Here is a 14,117-nt window from a genome sequence, read left to right as displayed (position 1 = left end):
AGGTAGTAATAGCAGTGAGTAACAATCAATGAACATTACAGTTTATCAAAAAGAATTAACACAAATGCATACATCAATTAATCATCTTTGAGCCACTATACGTAAACAACAAACAATTCTCCTTGGAGACCAGTGACAGTTAGAAATAATGGAAGTGCTGCTTCTCTGAAGGGTATAACTATTGGTAATTTACATACATGGGAATTCAGGTCCACGTGCTTTTCTAAAGAGTAGCAATATTGGTTTAGCTACAAATAACACAATTTTGAATACTGAAACGATTTCCTCAAGTGTGATATATCATTAAATTTACAATGAAATTCAGAAGCCTAAAGCGCTAGCAACACAACATGCCATAACAGTGAAAATGTGTGGGAAATTAAATTCTCATTTCCCAATAAATGATGAAGTCCAAACATGTTTTTTATTATCATCTTTTATTTAACCTTTGATCTCTAAGCATGACCTTGACCTTTGAGCAATAGACATGGGTTTGTATGTGATAGGCCCTCTCTACAGGGGCAAGTTATTCAAAATTGCATGATGACAGAAATAACATTCTAGACAAGCTCTGGCGCATGGAGGAGATCACACAAATAACACAGACCTCTGCGATACTGTGTGTGATGATCGTTTACCACTGTGATACGTACTTTGACAACTGTGTAGTCCCTTTGAAAATGAAATTTACTGGATTCAAGTTTTAAAGATTTTGTTTCCAACCCTTAGAGACTGACAAGAAGCAAACAGCATAAAAACCTCAACAGATTGCAAGTTACTCTCAGGCTGTTCTAGTTTTATGCTGTTTGCACATTGCCATTTTCACTGTCCTTCTGAGTGGGAGAGGGTTAATGAGCTCTTTGCCCCCGAAACCTAAGCATAGACACCAAAATTATCAAATTGAGTAGATACTTGCATAAAACTTTCCAGTAGTCCGATTTCTGTATACTTTTCAAATTATATTAAGTACCTTCTACCCTAAAAGATCAGTTAAAATGCCTTTTGTAGCAATTGTAAAGGGGTCAAAATGAACGTGATATTGACCAGACTGACCTATAATCTTGTCACCAGTCGGCGTGGTTACAGGCATGTACCAGAACCATTGGTAGCTCATCTGGTTCTGCCAGTCTGGGTCTGTGTGGGCAACAATGTCGATGACAATCTCCATATTGGGCTCAACGTCATATGTGGCATTGGGGCCCTTGTCTATCTCAATCTTGTCTGAAAGAAGCAGCAAACCCAAATTGGTTTCCAACAAAAAAACAATTCACTGCTAAAGTTAAAGAAATTATAAACAACAAGGGCTGTTTGTAAAACATGCATGCCCCCCATATGGGCTGTCAGTTGTAGTAGCAGCCATTGTGTGAATAAGTTTTTGTCACTGTGACCTTGACCTTTGACCTAGTGACCTGAAAATCAATAGGGGTCATCATCAATGATCAATGTACCTATGAAGTTTCATGATCCTAGGCAGGATTTTATACCCGAAATTTGGCTATATTCCCAATTGCAAAAGTATACTTTTTCTTAACCAAATTTTCAATTTTCTAAGTATAAAAGGGGACATAATTCTGTCAAAATGCACGCCAGAGTTATCTTACTTTGCCTGCCCAGTCCCTTCATGATAGTAAGTAAGTGTACCAAGTTTGAATGCAATAGCTTTGATACTTTATAAGAAAAGTGGACATAAACACAAAACATAACTAGACGCCGACGCCAAGGTGATGACAATAGCTCATCACTTTTTTTTCAAATGACCTTGACCTTGGACCTAGTGACCTAAAAATCAATAGGGGTCATCTACATCATGATCAATGTACCTATGAAGTTTCATGATCCTAGGCAAAAGCGTTCTTGAGTTATCACCCGGAAACCATTTTACTATGTCGGGTAACCGTGACCTTGACCTTTGATCTAGTGACCTGAAAATCAATAGGAGTCATCTGCGAGTCATGATCAATGTACCTATGAAGTTTCATGATCCTAGACATTAGCGTTCTTGAGTTATCATCCCGAAACCTTTTTACTATTTTGGGTCACCCTGACCTTGACTTTTTGCCTAGATACCTCAAAATCAATAAGGGTCATCTGCAATTCATGATCAATGTACCTATGAAGTTTCATGATCCTAGGCCTAAGCGTTTTTGAGTTATCATCCGGAAACCATCTGGTGGACGAACATACGGACATACGGATGGAAATACGGACCGACATTTGCAAAACAATATACCCCCTCTTCTTCGAAGGGGGGCATAAAAACAGATAAAAGAGCTGCTTTGTCAAAATCAGGACAAATTATCTGGAACCTGTTAAAATAAATACACTTTTCAATTATATGAGCCTACATCTGGAAAAAAACGGGCTTAATACATTGAGTAGTTTTATCCCAGATTAGACTGTGCAGTCCACATATACTTATCATGGATAACACTATCTGCTTTCATGGAATTTTTTATTAAAAGGATGTCGCTTTACAATGACAATCAAGTCTATGGTATTCTTTCTTATTAGCCTGTGCTGACTGCACATGCTTATCAGAAACGACACTTTGCACACATGCATTTAGCCAAAATTGAGACTGTAATTCTTAAATATGTTGTCCACATTTAAAAACATTCTCAGTAGCCCATCCTTATACACTGTATCAACAAGCTAACGCCAGTGAGTTGAAACAGGTAAACAAGAGATTTTCTCAGCCAGCAGTACATATCAGTTTATCATTGACTTGTATACATTCCTCTGTAATTATGGTGTTTTATTGTTGTGTTCCTCATTGCAAAGCTTCAGTATTTGATGAAAATGTTTCAATGTTATTAATTATTTTTTATCTAAATACCAAATTTATGCGTAAGAAACACATATGTAGCATACTGATGTTAAGGTTCAGAACATATATAAGCTATAAATTACAAGAAAAGATAGTATTAAAACTTATAAGAATCAATAAATGCTTAAACCAGATTTTAATACTTATTAAATTAAGAAAATTGAAATTTATTGTGGCGGAAAATTCTGTTTGCCGGGGGTCAGATGGGCATGCGCATTTATACATTTATCTGAATGGACTCTGTGACTACTTGCGTAGTTTATCATCCTTGTCCTTTCGGATAATTCCAAGTTATTAAAGTTTAAGCTTAAAAATAAAATAAAAATAGTAGCAATACCGTAGGGTCAAAAACATTTAGGTGTCAAATCGCTGATTGAGCGATAAGTTGAATTTGAATGTCCGATTAAGTTTGTAAAAAGGTACATGTAATATTATCGCAAGTGTGGCGATAAAAGTGTGATCACAAGAGTAGTGATCAAGTAAAAGTATTATCGCAAGTGCAAAAAAGTGTGATCACAAGTGTAGTGATAAATGTCCGATTAAGTAGATTATCGCAAGTGCGAAAAAGTGTGATCACAAGTGTATTGATCAATGTCCGATTAAGTATGTTAAAGGTACAAGTAAAAGTATTTGATCACAAGTGTAGTGATCAAGTAAGTGTTATCGCAAGTGCGCAAAAAGTGTGATCACAAGTGTAGTGATCAATGTCCGATTAAGTATGTAAAAGGTACAAAGTATTTTCGCAAGTGCGATAAAAGTGTGATCACAAGTGTAGTGATCAAGTAAAGTATTAGTGAGTCATTAAAAGTGTCATAGCGATTATCATGTAAAAGTGTGATCCAATGGTCAAGCGATTGGCTGAACTAAGTTTAGTCCAGCAAAGTATATGTTTCTTCCTAGTTCGGTCGCTTGATGAGCAATAGCATTTTTTATTTTGGGTAAGCGGTGTTGCTACTATAACGGTGTTACTTCACGTTTTGTAATTTTAACGTGTGCTCATCCACCTCCGGTAGGCATATTTTTACAGTAACAGGTTTCCATGAGTGAGTAGCCGATCTTTTGGGGCTCGTGGTTACCACCGGCTGTTATTTCTTTGCGTAACGCTGCGGCCTTTTATATCTCATTTTTTACTCGTATAATATATTAAAGAGATCTGTTAGTGAATACTTTGCGCATTCTATTACATGTTTTGTGATGTTTATTGGGAGGCAAAATATTTTGGAATCGGGTCATTAAACTAGTTAAATGGAGTAATGTGTTGTTTTATCGTTGCAGTCGTAAAATATATTAAGAAAATGACAAGTTTATGTAAATTACAAGAACATTTATTAAATTAAGTAGATAACAAGATTATGTAAATTACAAGAAAAGATAGTATTAAAACAAAGGATCAATTATGCTTAAATGGGGCTTTTAACATTTATTACACTGTATTCTTAGGATGTAGGCTTTAAACATTTATTAAATTATGTAATTTACAAGATTAGATAAATTACAATAACATTTATTAAATTACGTAAAAAACAAGATTATGTTAATTACAAGAAAATATTGTATTAAAACTAAGATTCAGTAAATGCTTAAAAAGGGCTTTTAACATTAATTAAATTATATTCTTAGGATTTATTAAATTATGTAAATTACAAGATTATGTAAATTACAGAAACATTTATTAAATTATGTTAATTACAAGATTATGAAAATTACAAGAACTTATAGTACTAAAACTAAGAATCAATAAATGCTTAAACAGGGCTTTAAACATTTATTGAATTATATTCTTAGTATATAACTATATTCAATAAACAGGTTCTTGACCTGCAGATGGTAAATTCTTCATGCATGTGTGATTATGTGGTGTTAAGTGATTATTTATTACCGTTGCTGATAAGAATGGCCAATTCTTGAGAATACCTCTTAACCCCATTCAACAGTTTTAAACCACAAGTAATGTAGTGTATTGGAGTGTCACTTCTCTCATGTTTACCCGTTTCGCTGGCACGGGAACATTGTCGATACATTGTATACTAGTTACAGGAAGCCCTAACATATCATTGTTCAATGTATTGTTTTTACATTTTTCACATTGTTTACCTTAACAAATTATATTGATTGTTTCAAACAGCATAACTTTCAGAAACAATCTTTAATATGTTTCCAGTAATCTGGTATTATGATTTTGAAAAGATCCCTAAAATTCTCTACAACTAGGGATCAAGTCTACGACAGGACTAGGGCTGCAACAATATACCGGTATATCGGTATATATCGCAATACGCAATCTGCATATTATATTGCGATATGATTTTCATCATACCGGTACGAAAATTTTACAAAAATTCATTCACATTTCGTCCAGAAAAGCCATCCGAAATAATGATAAAAAGGTAAACAAAACAAAGCAGTGTAAATTATTTTTACGTAAAAAAAGCATTCTAAAAAGTGTATTATACGGAGTAGCGTTGTTACATGGGAGCATTCATTCGATGCTTTTGAACAGATTATCGTTGAATTAATTGCGCACAGCTGTAAATGTTTCGTTCGATTCTGATTCGAGCATTATTTGTAATCCGAATTTCGGAAACACGCTTCCAAATTTGAATGCTAACGCGACAATAAAAAATTATAGCGTCAAATTAAAAGTGCTTTATCCTTTGTCTCAATAAAAAGCGCGCGAAAATTATACAGACATGTAGAACGTCGCATGGAAAGAATGGGTGTATTTTGTGTTGTATAAAAACGTGAACATCACGTCAGCTGAATTACGCGTGATCAGTGGGAAAAACGCCCCGGTTGGACGTTATTTCATCACATCTTTAAATAGTAACAATTGCAAAAATGTATTTGATACTTAAGAAAATTTGCGAATGTTTGTGTTTCTTATTATTCTTGAGCACATTTATAGTAAATATTTACCAGAATTTGCTTTAAAATTGGAATTTATGGGATTATTGGGTAATTGGAAAATTATAATTTTGGTACAAGTTAGCAATATATTGCGATATATTGCAATACGGGTTTTTGAACTGACAATATATTGCAATACGGTTTTTGGCGTATTGTTGCAGCACTAGACAGGACCCTGTTTATACCTATCTATTCAAGCTTGATAGGAGCGAAAGCTTATTGAAACACTCTAGAGTCAGCTTTCTGGGTAGAAACATTACTTTGAATCTTTTAGAAAGAACAAAGAACGCTACCACAGCGGTTATCAAACTCGATCTCCCGGTCCTTATGCAGATACCATATACATGACCCCAAGGTAATCTTTTGGCAAAGCCGACACATTACCCAATACATCATACAATACTGACTAACCTATGACTGTAAGGCTCACACATTACCCACAACATCATTCAATACTGACTCATCTATAACTGCAAGGCTCACACATTACCCATTACATCATTCAATACTGACTGACCTATAACTGTAAGACAGCCGTCCCCAAAGATGTTGCCATACTTGTTGCTAACCAGGCACTGCACACACATGACATCGGTCTTCTGTGCCCTGGGAATTGTGAGCTGGGTTCTCTGCGAATTCAATGTGAAATTCCCCCTATTTATCGTTGCCTTTCCAGCTGAAATAAAGGACATTCTTTATATTAAAATCTAAGCCTCCTGTGAATACTGAGCTAAATGTATGTAAGTGTGTGTAAATGTTGTCCCTGGGCCCGTATTCACCAACCCATTCTTAGACTTATGAATAAAGAAAAGACTTGGAACCAAGAAAAATGCGTTCAGTGTTTGAATATATACAGGCCTCCACTGGTGATTATGTCATTAACAAATGTAAATGCGCCATGTGTGAGTAACATGCTTCTCACATTTTTTTGCTTGCTTGTTTTTTGCTGTCCTGCTTATATTATTTATTTATATGTCAGTTAACCCCTTGTTTATTATCCGTGTATATAGTGTATATGAGTTTCTTGTGTGTTAAAAAAAAAATAATAATAAATAAAAATAAACATGTATATATGTGTATATATGTGCTATGTAGATGTTTTTTCATGTGATTAAATAAGCTTTTTTATACTCCCTTCTTGTGTGCTTTTAAAATGTTATAAACATGTATATATGTGTATATATGTGCTATTTATTTGTTGTACTATGTAGCTATTGTGCATGTGCTTGTATATGCTTTTAAACATGAATTGTGTGCTATACTTGTTTGAATATCTTAAATCTTAATATAGGTCTGCAATGCTTTGTGTGTACAACTTATCAGTGTATAACATATGTTTTAATTATGAACTATGTAAAAACAGCTCCAATATAGTTCTTAGGTATATTTCCCTTTGTCATATCTATGTGTAACTTACAAAATATTATACTTTTAATGAACATTTTTTACTAAATTTTGTGTTTTATATGCTCTAAAATCTAAATATGTCCTTGAAGTATAAATGCTCATATAATATGCTTAATCTTTCTTTCTTTCAGCTCAATATACACTTGTTATATATATACAATTGTTTTGTCGGGAAATAGCTCATAAGCTAATGTTTTTTGTTATTCACATCCGACGTTAAATAAAGATTCTTGTATCTTGTATCTTGTAACAAAATGTTCTATATGAAGAATAATATAAATAGAGATGTTTACTGTAGAGTTTGACTCAAAATTAAAGAAATTGTTGAATATTCTAATTTAAAGAATTTTCTTTATTCTTAGACTTAAGTCTAAGAATTGTTTGGTGAATACGGACCCGGATCAGGTTGAGAAGTCCACAGTCCCCTTTTATGAAATTTTTAATTTAAAGAAAGATGTTCTAAAGGCAAATCGCGTCTAAGTGGAAAGTTTTGTCCCTGATTAGCTTGTACAGACTGCACAGGCTAATCTAGGACAGGCATAAAGCCCAGTTTTAACAGAACAGGGCTCATTTAAATCTACTCAAGGCTCCTGTCACTGAAAATGTTCATACGCCAAAATTTATGAAAATGATAAGAAAACTGGAAAAATATTGTCAACGCTTTCAATGTAGACTGAGGGTGCTCTGTCTTTTCCAGTTAGCCCAACAAGAGCCCCCACTTATCTTGTTATCACCATGGACTTATATGGCTAATAAGGCAAATATGAGACAATACTATAAGCACAAAAATTAACACCAATCTTCTGAGAGGTTGGCTCAAATAATTGAAACGGGAAGAGGAGTGGGTGTTCTCATTATAAACCCACAATGACAATTTTCAATTATTCTAAAGGACAAGAAATAACTGTACAAGTAAACTTACCTTGAGCTAATTGGATATGTATTTATCAACTGCAACTGCAAAAACCGTTATTATCATAAGAAGTTTGTAACATCTCATTCGTCAGTAAGCCCCGTTCTGCGAAAACTGGGCTTTATTCATGTGCATAAATGTCCTAACAGATTGGACTGTGCAGTCGGCACAAAGTAATCAGGGACGACAATTTCCACCTAAACAAGAAACTCCTTTTAAACGAACATTTCCATAAAAAAGCAGGAAGTGTCGTCCCTGATAGTCCTGTGCAGACTGCACATGCTTATCTGGGGTGACACTTTAAGCACATGCTTTAAACCCCATTTTCCCAGAACAAGGCTAAATTGTAGAACTCACAGATTGCCAATGCCACTTACCACATCCTTCCTCGTCCTTCCCATCTGCACATTGCGCAATACCGTCATATATCTGATTACTTGGCAGACACTTCTTGCCCTGATCACAGCTGAAGCTTGGGAACTCACAGGGCGCAGGGGGTAAGCATGGCTCAGAATCCAGTATACAGGCACCATTGCACAGCTTGGTGCCATCTGCTGGGCAGCTAATAGATCCTTCAAAATGTAGATTATGTCCCATTAATGGGAAACTTAAAAGAAATTATCCAGGAATAGGTTAACAAAAATTCTTAACATCCTGCTGATAAGCCCTGAATAAAGCACAACAAGAGCTTTCACCATAGGATGACACATGCCCCCTATAAACGCTTTGGTTATTGAAATGCACTAAGTGACCTCATGACCTAGTTTTTGACCTGGCATGACCCATATTCGAACTTGACCTAGATATTGTCTAGATACAACTTCTGACCAAGTTTGCTAAAGATCAGATGAAAAGTATTTGAAATAGAGAGCGGACACGAAAAGTGTGACAGACAGACAGACTTACAGACGGACAGTGCGAAAACTATATACGTATAAAAAGCGTTAATTTATGATATTGATTCACCTCAACTTTTGAATACGAGGTCAAATGAAGCAAACAAGCATCAAGCTGACTAATTGAGGATTCATAGTTCTCTGAGATATAAAAGCAAAAGGCTGCATATTAAAACAAACTACTTCAGATCCTTTGAAAAACATCCTTAGACGAATGGAAAAGAAGAGCAATTCACATGTCTAGAATTCTTTTAAATTATTTTGAGTAAAATTAACAATGTGTAACCTACTAGGACAGTTATTCTCATCAGCATTATTAGGACAGTCTGGGTTGCTATCGCAGAACTGCTTGATGGGTATACACCAGGAATAGCCCTCGTTTGACTGACCACCACAGTCGAAGTAGAATGGGGGCAACCTGTAACACATGTATCCATAGTTAATTGCAATTTCACAGGGCTCGCAATGTAGTTGGTCATTTAAGCCATTTGCTAAAATATTGAAAACACAACTCAAACAAAGTCTGATTTGCAAACATGGTTAAATATCATAAAAAAGTGTACATGTAGAAAGCATCCACCATTTGAACCACGACTGGTTTTTAATGTATTTGTCTTTGTTTCAATTAAAGCGTTCGCAAATTAAACAGTAAGACAAAAACAACGGTCTGCACCGGAATATAAGACCATGCATAATGCAATAGAACCGATTTTTTGACTATAGTTGTTTGATAACCGTTCTCAGAATGCAGGTTAATGTTAGTTTCAAACCATGTTTTTAAGCTTGATTACATTAGAAGCTTGTGGCTAATGTATATAAGAGACACTTTCAAATCTGTTTTCAAATCCATTGTACCAGATGAGTGTGGAATAACGATTAGCGTCTATTTATAGCGCCTTGAAAAAATAAACTATCGTATTTTCTGATTTTATTTTAAAAGTAAAACAAAGAAAAACACACTTAATATAAGTGTAAACTTGAAAATATATGATCCGCCGATTACTTCTAATACTGTGCACATTCGTTTTTTTCAATATCACAGAAATGATTTTGCCAGTTCTTTATTATTTAACATAAACCGCTGAAAATATATGGTTTTAAAACTGTTGTTGATTTGTAAGAAACAAATTTATAAATGCCCTAAGGTTACTGTTAAGTATAAAATAAGCCAGCTTACCAATTAGAGTTAGTTTAAAACAATCCATTATACCAGTGTGAGGAATTTTTAAAATAAGCAATCATACCAATGAGAGGAAGATTAAAATAAGCCATCATACCAGTGAGAGGGAGTTTAAAATAAGCCATCATACCAATGAGAGGGAGTTTAAAATGAGCCAGCATACCAGCGAGAGGGAGTTTAAAATGAACCATCATACCAGTGAGAGCGAGTTTAAAATTAGTTATCATACCAATGAGAGGGAGTTTAAAATGAGCCATCATACAAGTGAGAGGGAGTATAAAATAAGCCATCATACCAGCGAGATGGAGTTTAAAATAAGCCACCATACCAATGCAGCGTTTTTTTCCTTCTTTAACTAGTACCGGGGAACGGTGCCTTTCCCAAAGCCTACCGGAGGCTTCCCAATTTTAGCACCGGACCTTTCCCAATATCGATACCTACCGTTCCGAACGATTCTAGGTGCCGTTCCCAATCGCCAGTGTCTTTTATATTCGCTGGAAATATCTTTTGAAATCGTCGAGCCTTTCATTTTTGGTCATTTTTTGTGCCGGACATTGTTGCGTAGAAAGTAAACAAAACTTTTCAATGGGGCGCAACTTTAACCGCTGTGTAAAATGTGACTGAATTACATAAACGCGACGATTGATCGATTTTTCCCGTGAAAGAATTCCATTGTAAAGACCAAAAACTTTTTCAACACTACTTTTTGTTGACATAAAAAAAACGTAACCGTATTGAGTTTAATGCGCATATAACTTAAGATCTATGTATAGTTTTTTAAGTGTCAAATCCGGACAGAAACTATGCGGATACGGATATAAAGAAATAAAAGTTAAACATAAAAATAAAAATAATGAGACATGGGTGTAAATACTATAGTTATTTACAATATATACATTAGCATTTTATGGCAGATGATCGTAATATTTTATTTAATGATTTGTAAAATAAAAACAAAATATAAGACTAATACCTTTGAAAATAGTTGCTAAAGCATTCCAATCTAAAAACTCATTTTGGTTATGTGTGACTATTCTCACTGTCTATTGTTAAAAGATTTCAAACCAGTACAAGTTCTATTGTTGTTTTTTTTTAAAGTTTTTAATTTAACTCACATGAACCATTGAAGGGCTTGTGGAACTTTTAAGGGCTAAAACAAAATTATTAATATTATTTTGTATGCAACCTCAGTGCTTATGCCTATCACTGGAAGATATTTTTCCATTGACAGGCACATTCCTACTGAAGTAGCAATAACACAATTTCCACATGACATGATTCGATAGTCCAAATATCATCACTAGTAGTTTTTCTGTTAAAACCTAGAGCTTAAAATGCTTTGTGGTGCAGAATATAGTCCCTAATGATAGATAACATGCATTTTAAAGGTCCCCAATTCATCAATTTTGCGACTCAAATTTTTCCCAATTCATTGATTTTGCGACTCGTTTTTTCCCAATTTGAAGATTTCACGACTCGAAACATTCCCATTGTAGGGGTACAGGTACCTTTCTTCTTTGGGGAAAAAAAGGCTGCAATGAGAGGGAGTTTAAAATAAGCCATAATACCAATGAGAGGGAGTTTACAATAAGCCATCATACCATTGAGAGGGAGTTTAAAATAGGCTGTCATACCAATGAGAGAGAGTTTAAAATAAGCCATCATACCAATGAGAGGGATTTTAAAATGAGCCATCATACCAATGAGAGGGAGTTTAAAATAAGCCATCATACCAGCGAGAGGGAAATTAAAATGAGCCATCATACCAGTGAGAGGGAGTTTAAAATAAGCCATCATACCAATGAGAGGGAGTTTAAAATAAGCCATCATACCAATGAGAGGGAGTTTAAAATAAGCCATCACACCAGGGAGAGTGAGTTTAAAATAACCCATCATACCAGTGAGAGGGAGTTTAAAATAAGCCATCGTACCAGTGAGAGGGAGTTTAAAATAAGCCATCATACCAGCGAGAGGGAGTTTACATTAAGCCATCATACCAATGAGAGGGAGTTTAAAATAAGCCATGATATCAATGAGAGGGAGTTTAAAATGAACCATCATACCAGTGTGAGTGAGTTTAATATGAGCCATCATACCAGTGAGAGGGAGTTTAAAATAAGCCATCATACCAGTGAGAGAAAGTTTGAATAAGCCATCACACCAGTGAGAGGGAGTTTAAATGAGCCATCATACCAATGCGAGGGAGTTTATAATGAGCCATCATACCAGTGAGATGGAGTTTACAATAAGCCATCATACCAATTAGAGCGAGTTTAAAATAAGCCATCATACCAGTGAGAGGGAGTTTTAAATAATCCATCATACCAATGAAAGGGAGTTTAAAATAAGCCATCATACCAGCGAGAGGGAGTTTAAAATAAGCTGTTATACCAATGAGAGTGTGCTTAAAATGAGCCATCATACCAACGAGAGGGAGTTTAAAATGAGCCATCATTCTATTGAGAGGGAGTTTAAAATAAGCCATCATATAAATGAGAGGGAGTTTAAAAGAAGCCATCATACCAATGAGAGGGAGTTTAAAATAAGCCATCATACCAGCAAGAGGGAGTTTACAATAAGCCATCATACCAGTGAGAGGGAGTTTAAAATAAGCCATCATACCAGCGAGAGGGAGTTTAAATTAAGCCATCATACCGATGAGAGGGAGTTTAAAATGAGCCATCATTCTAATGCGAGAAAGTTAAAATAAGCCATCTAAACAGTGAGAGGAATTCAAAAATAAGCCATCTTACCAATTAGAGGAAGTTTTTAAAAAGCCATCATACCAATGAGAGAATGTTTTTAAAAAAAGCAATTAAAATAAGCTGTCATACCAATGAGAGGAAGTTTAAAATAAGAAATCATTCCAATTAGAAGAAGTTTAAAATAAGGCTTTATTTAAAAGTAAGTGGCCCTACCAATGAGAGGTTTCCCATTTATCATCCATACCGGCGCCCCCTGGTAAGTGTTGTGTGATGTGGCCCTGCAGTGGAACGTGGCATCCTTGTCTACAGGAGAGGACAGGGCGACCGGCTGCTCACCAGGCACAAACTTTGGTGGCGCTGGTGGAAAGACACAGGTAGTGTAAAGGATTATAAGGATTCAAATGTAGTCCGCACAGGCTTATCAGAGACAACACTTTATGCCCAACTGGATTTTCGCTAAAAGACTTCCTTTAAACAAAAACAAAATATTTAAATTGGAATATGCCATTCCTTGTTTAGCCAGTGCTATTCCAAATGTTAATATAAGGCGACAATTTACGCAGATGAATGAAGAGCTGTTTTGTCAGAGCCAAGCTCATATAGTCAAATTTGCTAAAAAAGGAGCAGTAACTATATGGTAACTTCTGTCACAGCCAAAGAGGTACTTGGTAGTGCCACAAAGACACCATAATTTATATTTGTACATAAAAGTAAATGAAAACATACGCTTCAGTTATATCATTACAATTGAGCCGTTCCACGACAAAACCTGCATTAATGACAAAAAAATCAATTTTTCGTTTTTTTCAGTTTCATATTGAACGTTCATCCATGAATTCAATGATGTATAAATTACATGTGTCACCACTATTTAGCGTTGCTATGACAATATTATATACGCATATTATCACGCAACAAAGATGTTGACGTCGCGTCATTTTCAATCGGAATGACACATTCATGATGTTAACAGCATGTAAATAGTTCGCAATATCAAACACTAATTCAAATATTTCAATAACTTGTTGGAAAACCCTGCATTAACACGCGCATGTATTAAAATAACTGTTTAGGCTTATGTTCGAATACATGATGTAATCACATGCAATCAGTCTGTGGGTGTTGGACAGGTAATGTTCTGACAACATGGTCGCACAAATGGTCGGGCAGTTCTGTAAAGATATTTCACGCGATTCTCGGATAGCCCTGCCGGTTTAATTAAGCACGGTTCTGCTGAGGGGAGTTTCCTGTGTTTCATGATGAAGAACTCTTCCTCTGGTAG

At 35.2% G+C, this 14,117-nt stretch overlaps 3 protein-coding genes across 3 annotated transcripts in view; 1 reads left to right on the top strand and 2 right to left on the bottom strand.

The window, feature by feature from the left end:
- LOC127858179 (uncharacterized) overlaps positions 1-9,416 on the bottom strand; it is a 65,916-nt gene extending 56,500 nt beyond the window's left edge. The window contains exons 1-4 of the mRNA XM_052395152.1: positions 9,241-9,416; positions 8,432-8,626; positions 6,252-6,410; positions 1,054-1,221 (exon numbers count right to left, since the gene is read on the bottom strand). Of these exons, the coding sequence (XP_052251112.1) occupies positions 1,054-1,221; positions 6,252-6,410; positions 8,432-8,626; positions 9,241-9,379 (661 nt within the window). The 5' untranslated portion in view covers positions 9,380-9,416. The remainder of the gene's footprint in view (positions 1-1,053; positions 1,222-6,251; positions 6,411-8,431; positions 8,627-9,240) is intronic.
- Positions 9,417-11,816: 2,400 nt separating this feature from the next.
- On the top strand, positions 11,817-12,281 carry LOC127857429 (transcription initiation factor TFIID subunit 1-like). Its single transcript, XM_052393825.1, has one exon. The coding sequence runs from the start codon at positions 11,817-11,819 to the stop codon at positions 12,279-12,281; it is 465 nt and encodes a 154-aa protein (XP_052249785.1).
- Positions 12,282-13,028: 747 nt separating this feature from the next.
- LOC127857428 (neural cell adhesion molecule L1-like protein) overlaps positions 13,029-14,117 on the bottom strand; it is a 40,498-nt gene continuing 39,409 nt past the window's right edge. The window contains exon 10 of the mRNA XM_052393824.1: positions 13,029-13,192. Coding sequence (XP_052249784.1) covers positions 13,029-13,192 — 164 coding nt within the window. The remainder of the gene's footprint in view (positions 13,193-14,117) is intronic.

This window comes from Dreissena polymorpha, chromosome 14 (assembly GCF_020536995.1).
Source record: "Dreissena polymorpha isolate Duluth1 chromosome 14, UMN_Dpol_1.0, whole genome shotgun sequence".
In the NCBI taxonomy this organism is placed as follows: domain Eukaryota; kingdom Metazoa; phylum Mollusca; class Bivalvia; order Myida; family Dreissenidae; genus Dreissena; species Dreissena polymorpha.
Note: the sequence above shows the minus strand (reverse complement) of the source record. Positions and strands in the feature narration are given on the sequence as shown.

Bases quoted from the DNA above. Each gene is read 5' to 3' on its own strand.
- LOC127857429 (XM_052393825.1), top strand. From the start codon at position 11,817: ATGAGCCATCATACCAATGAGAGGGAGTTTAAAATAAGCCATCATACC.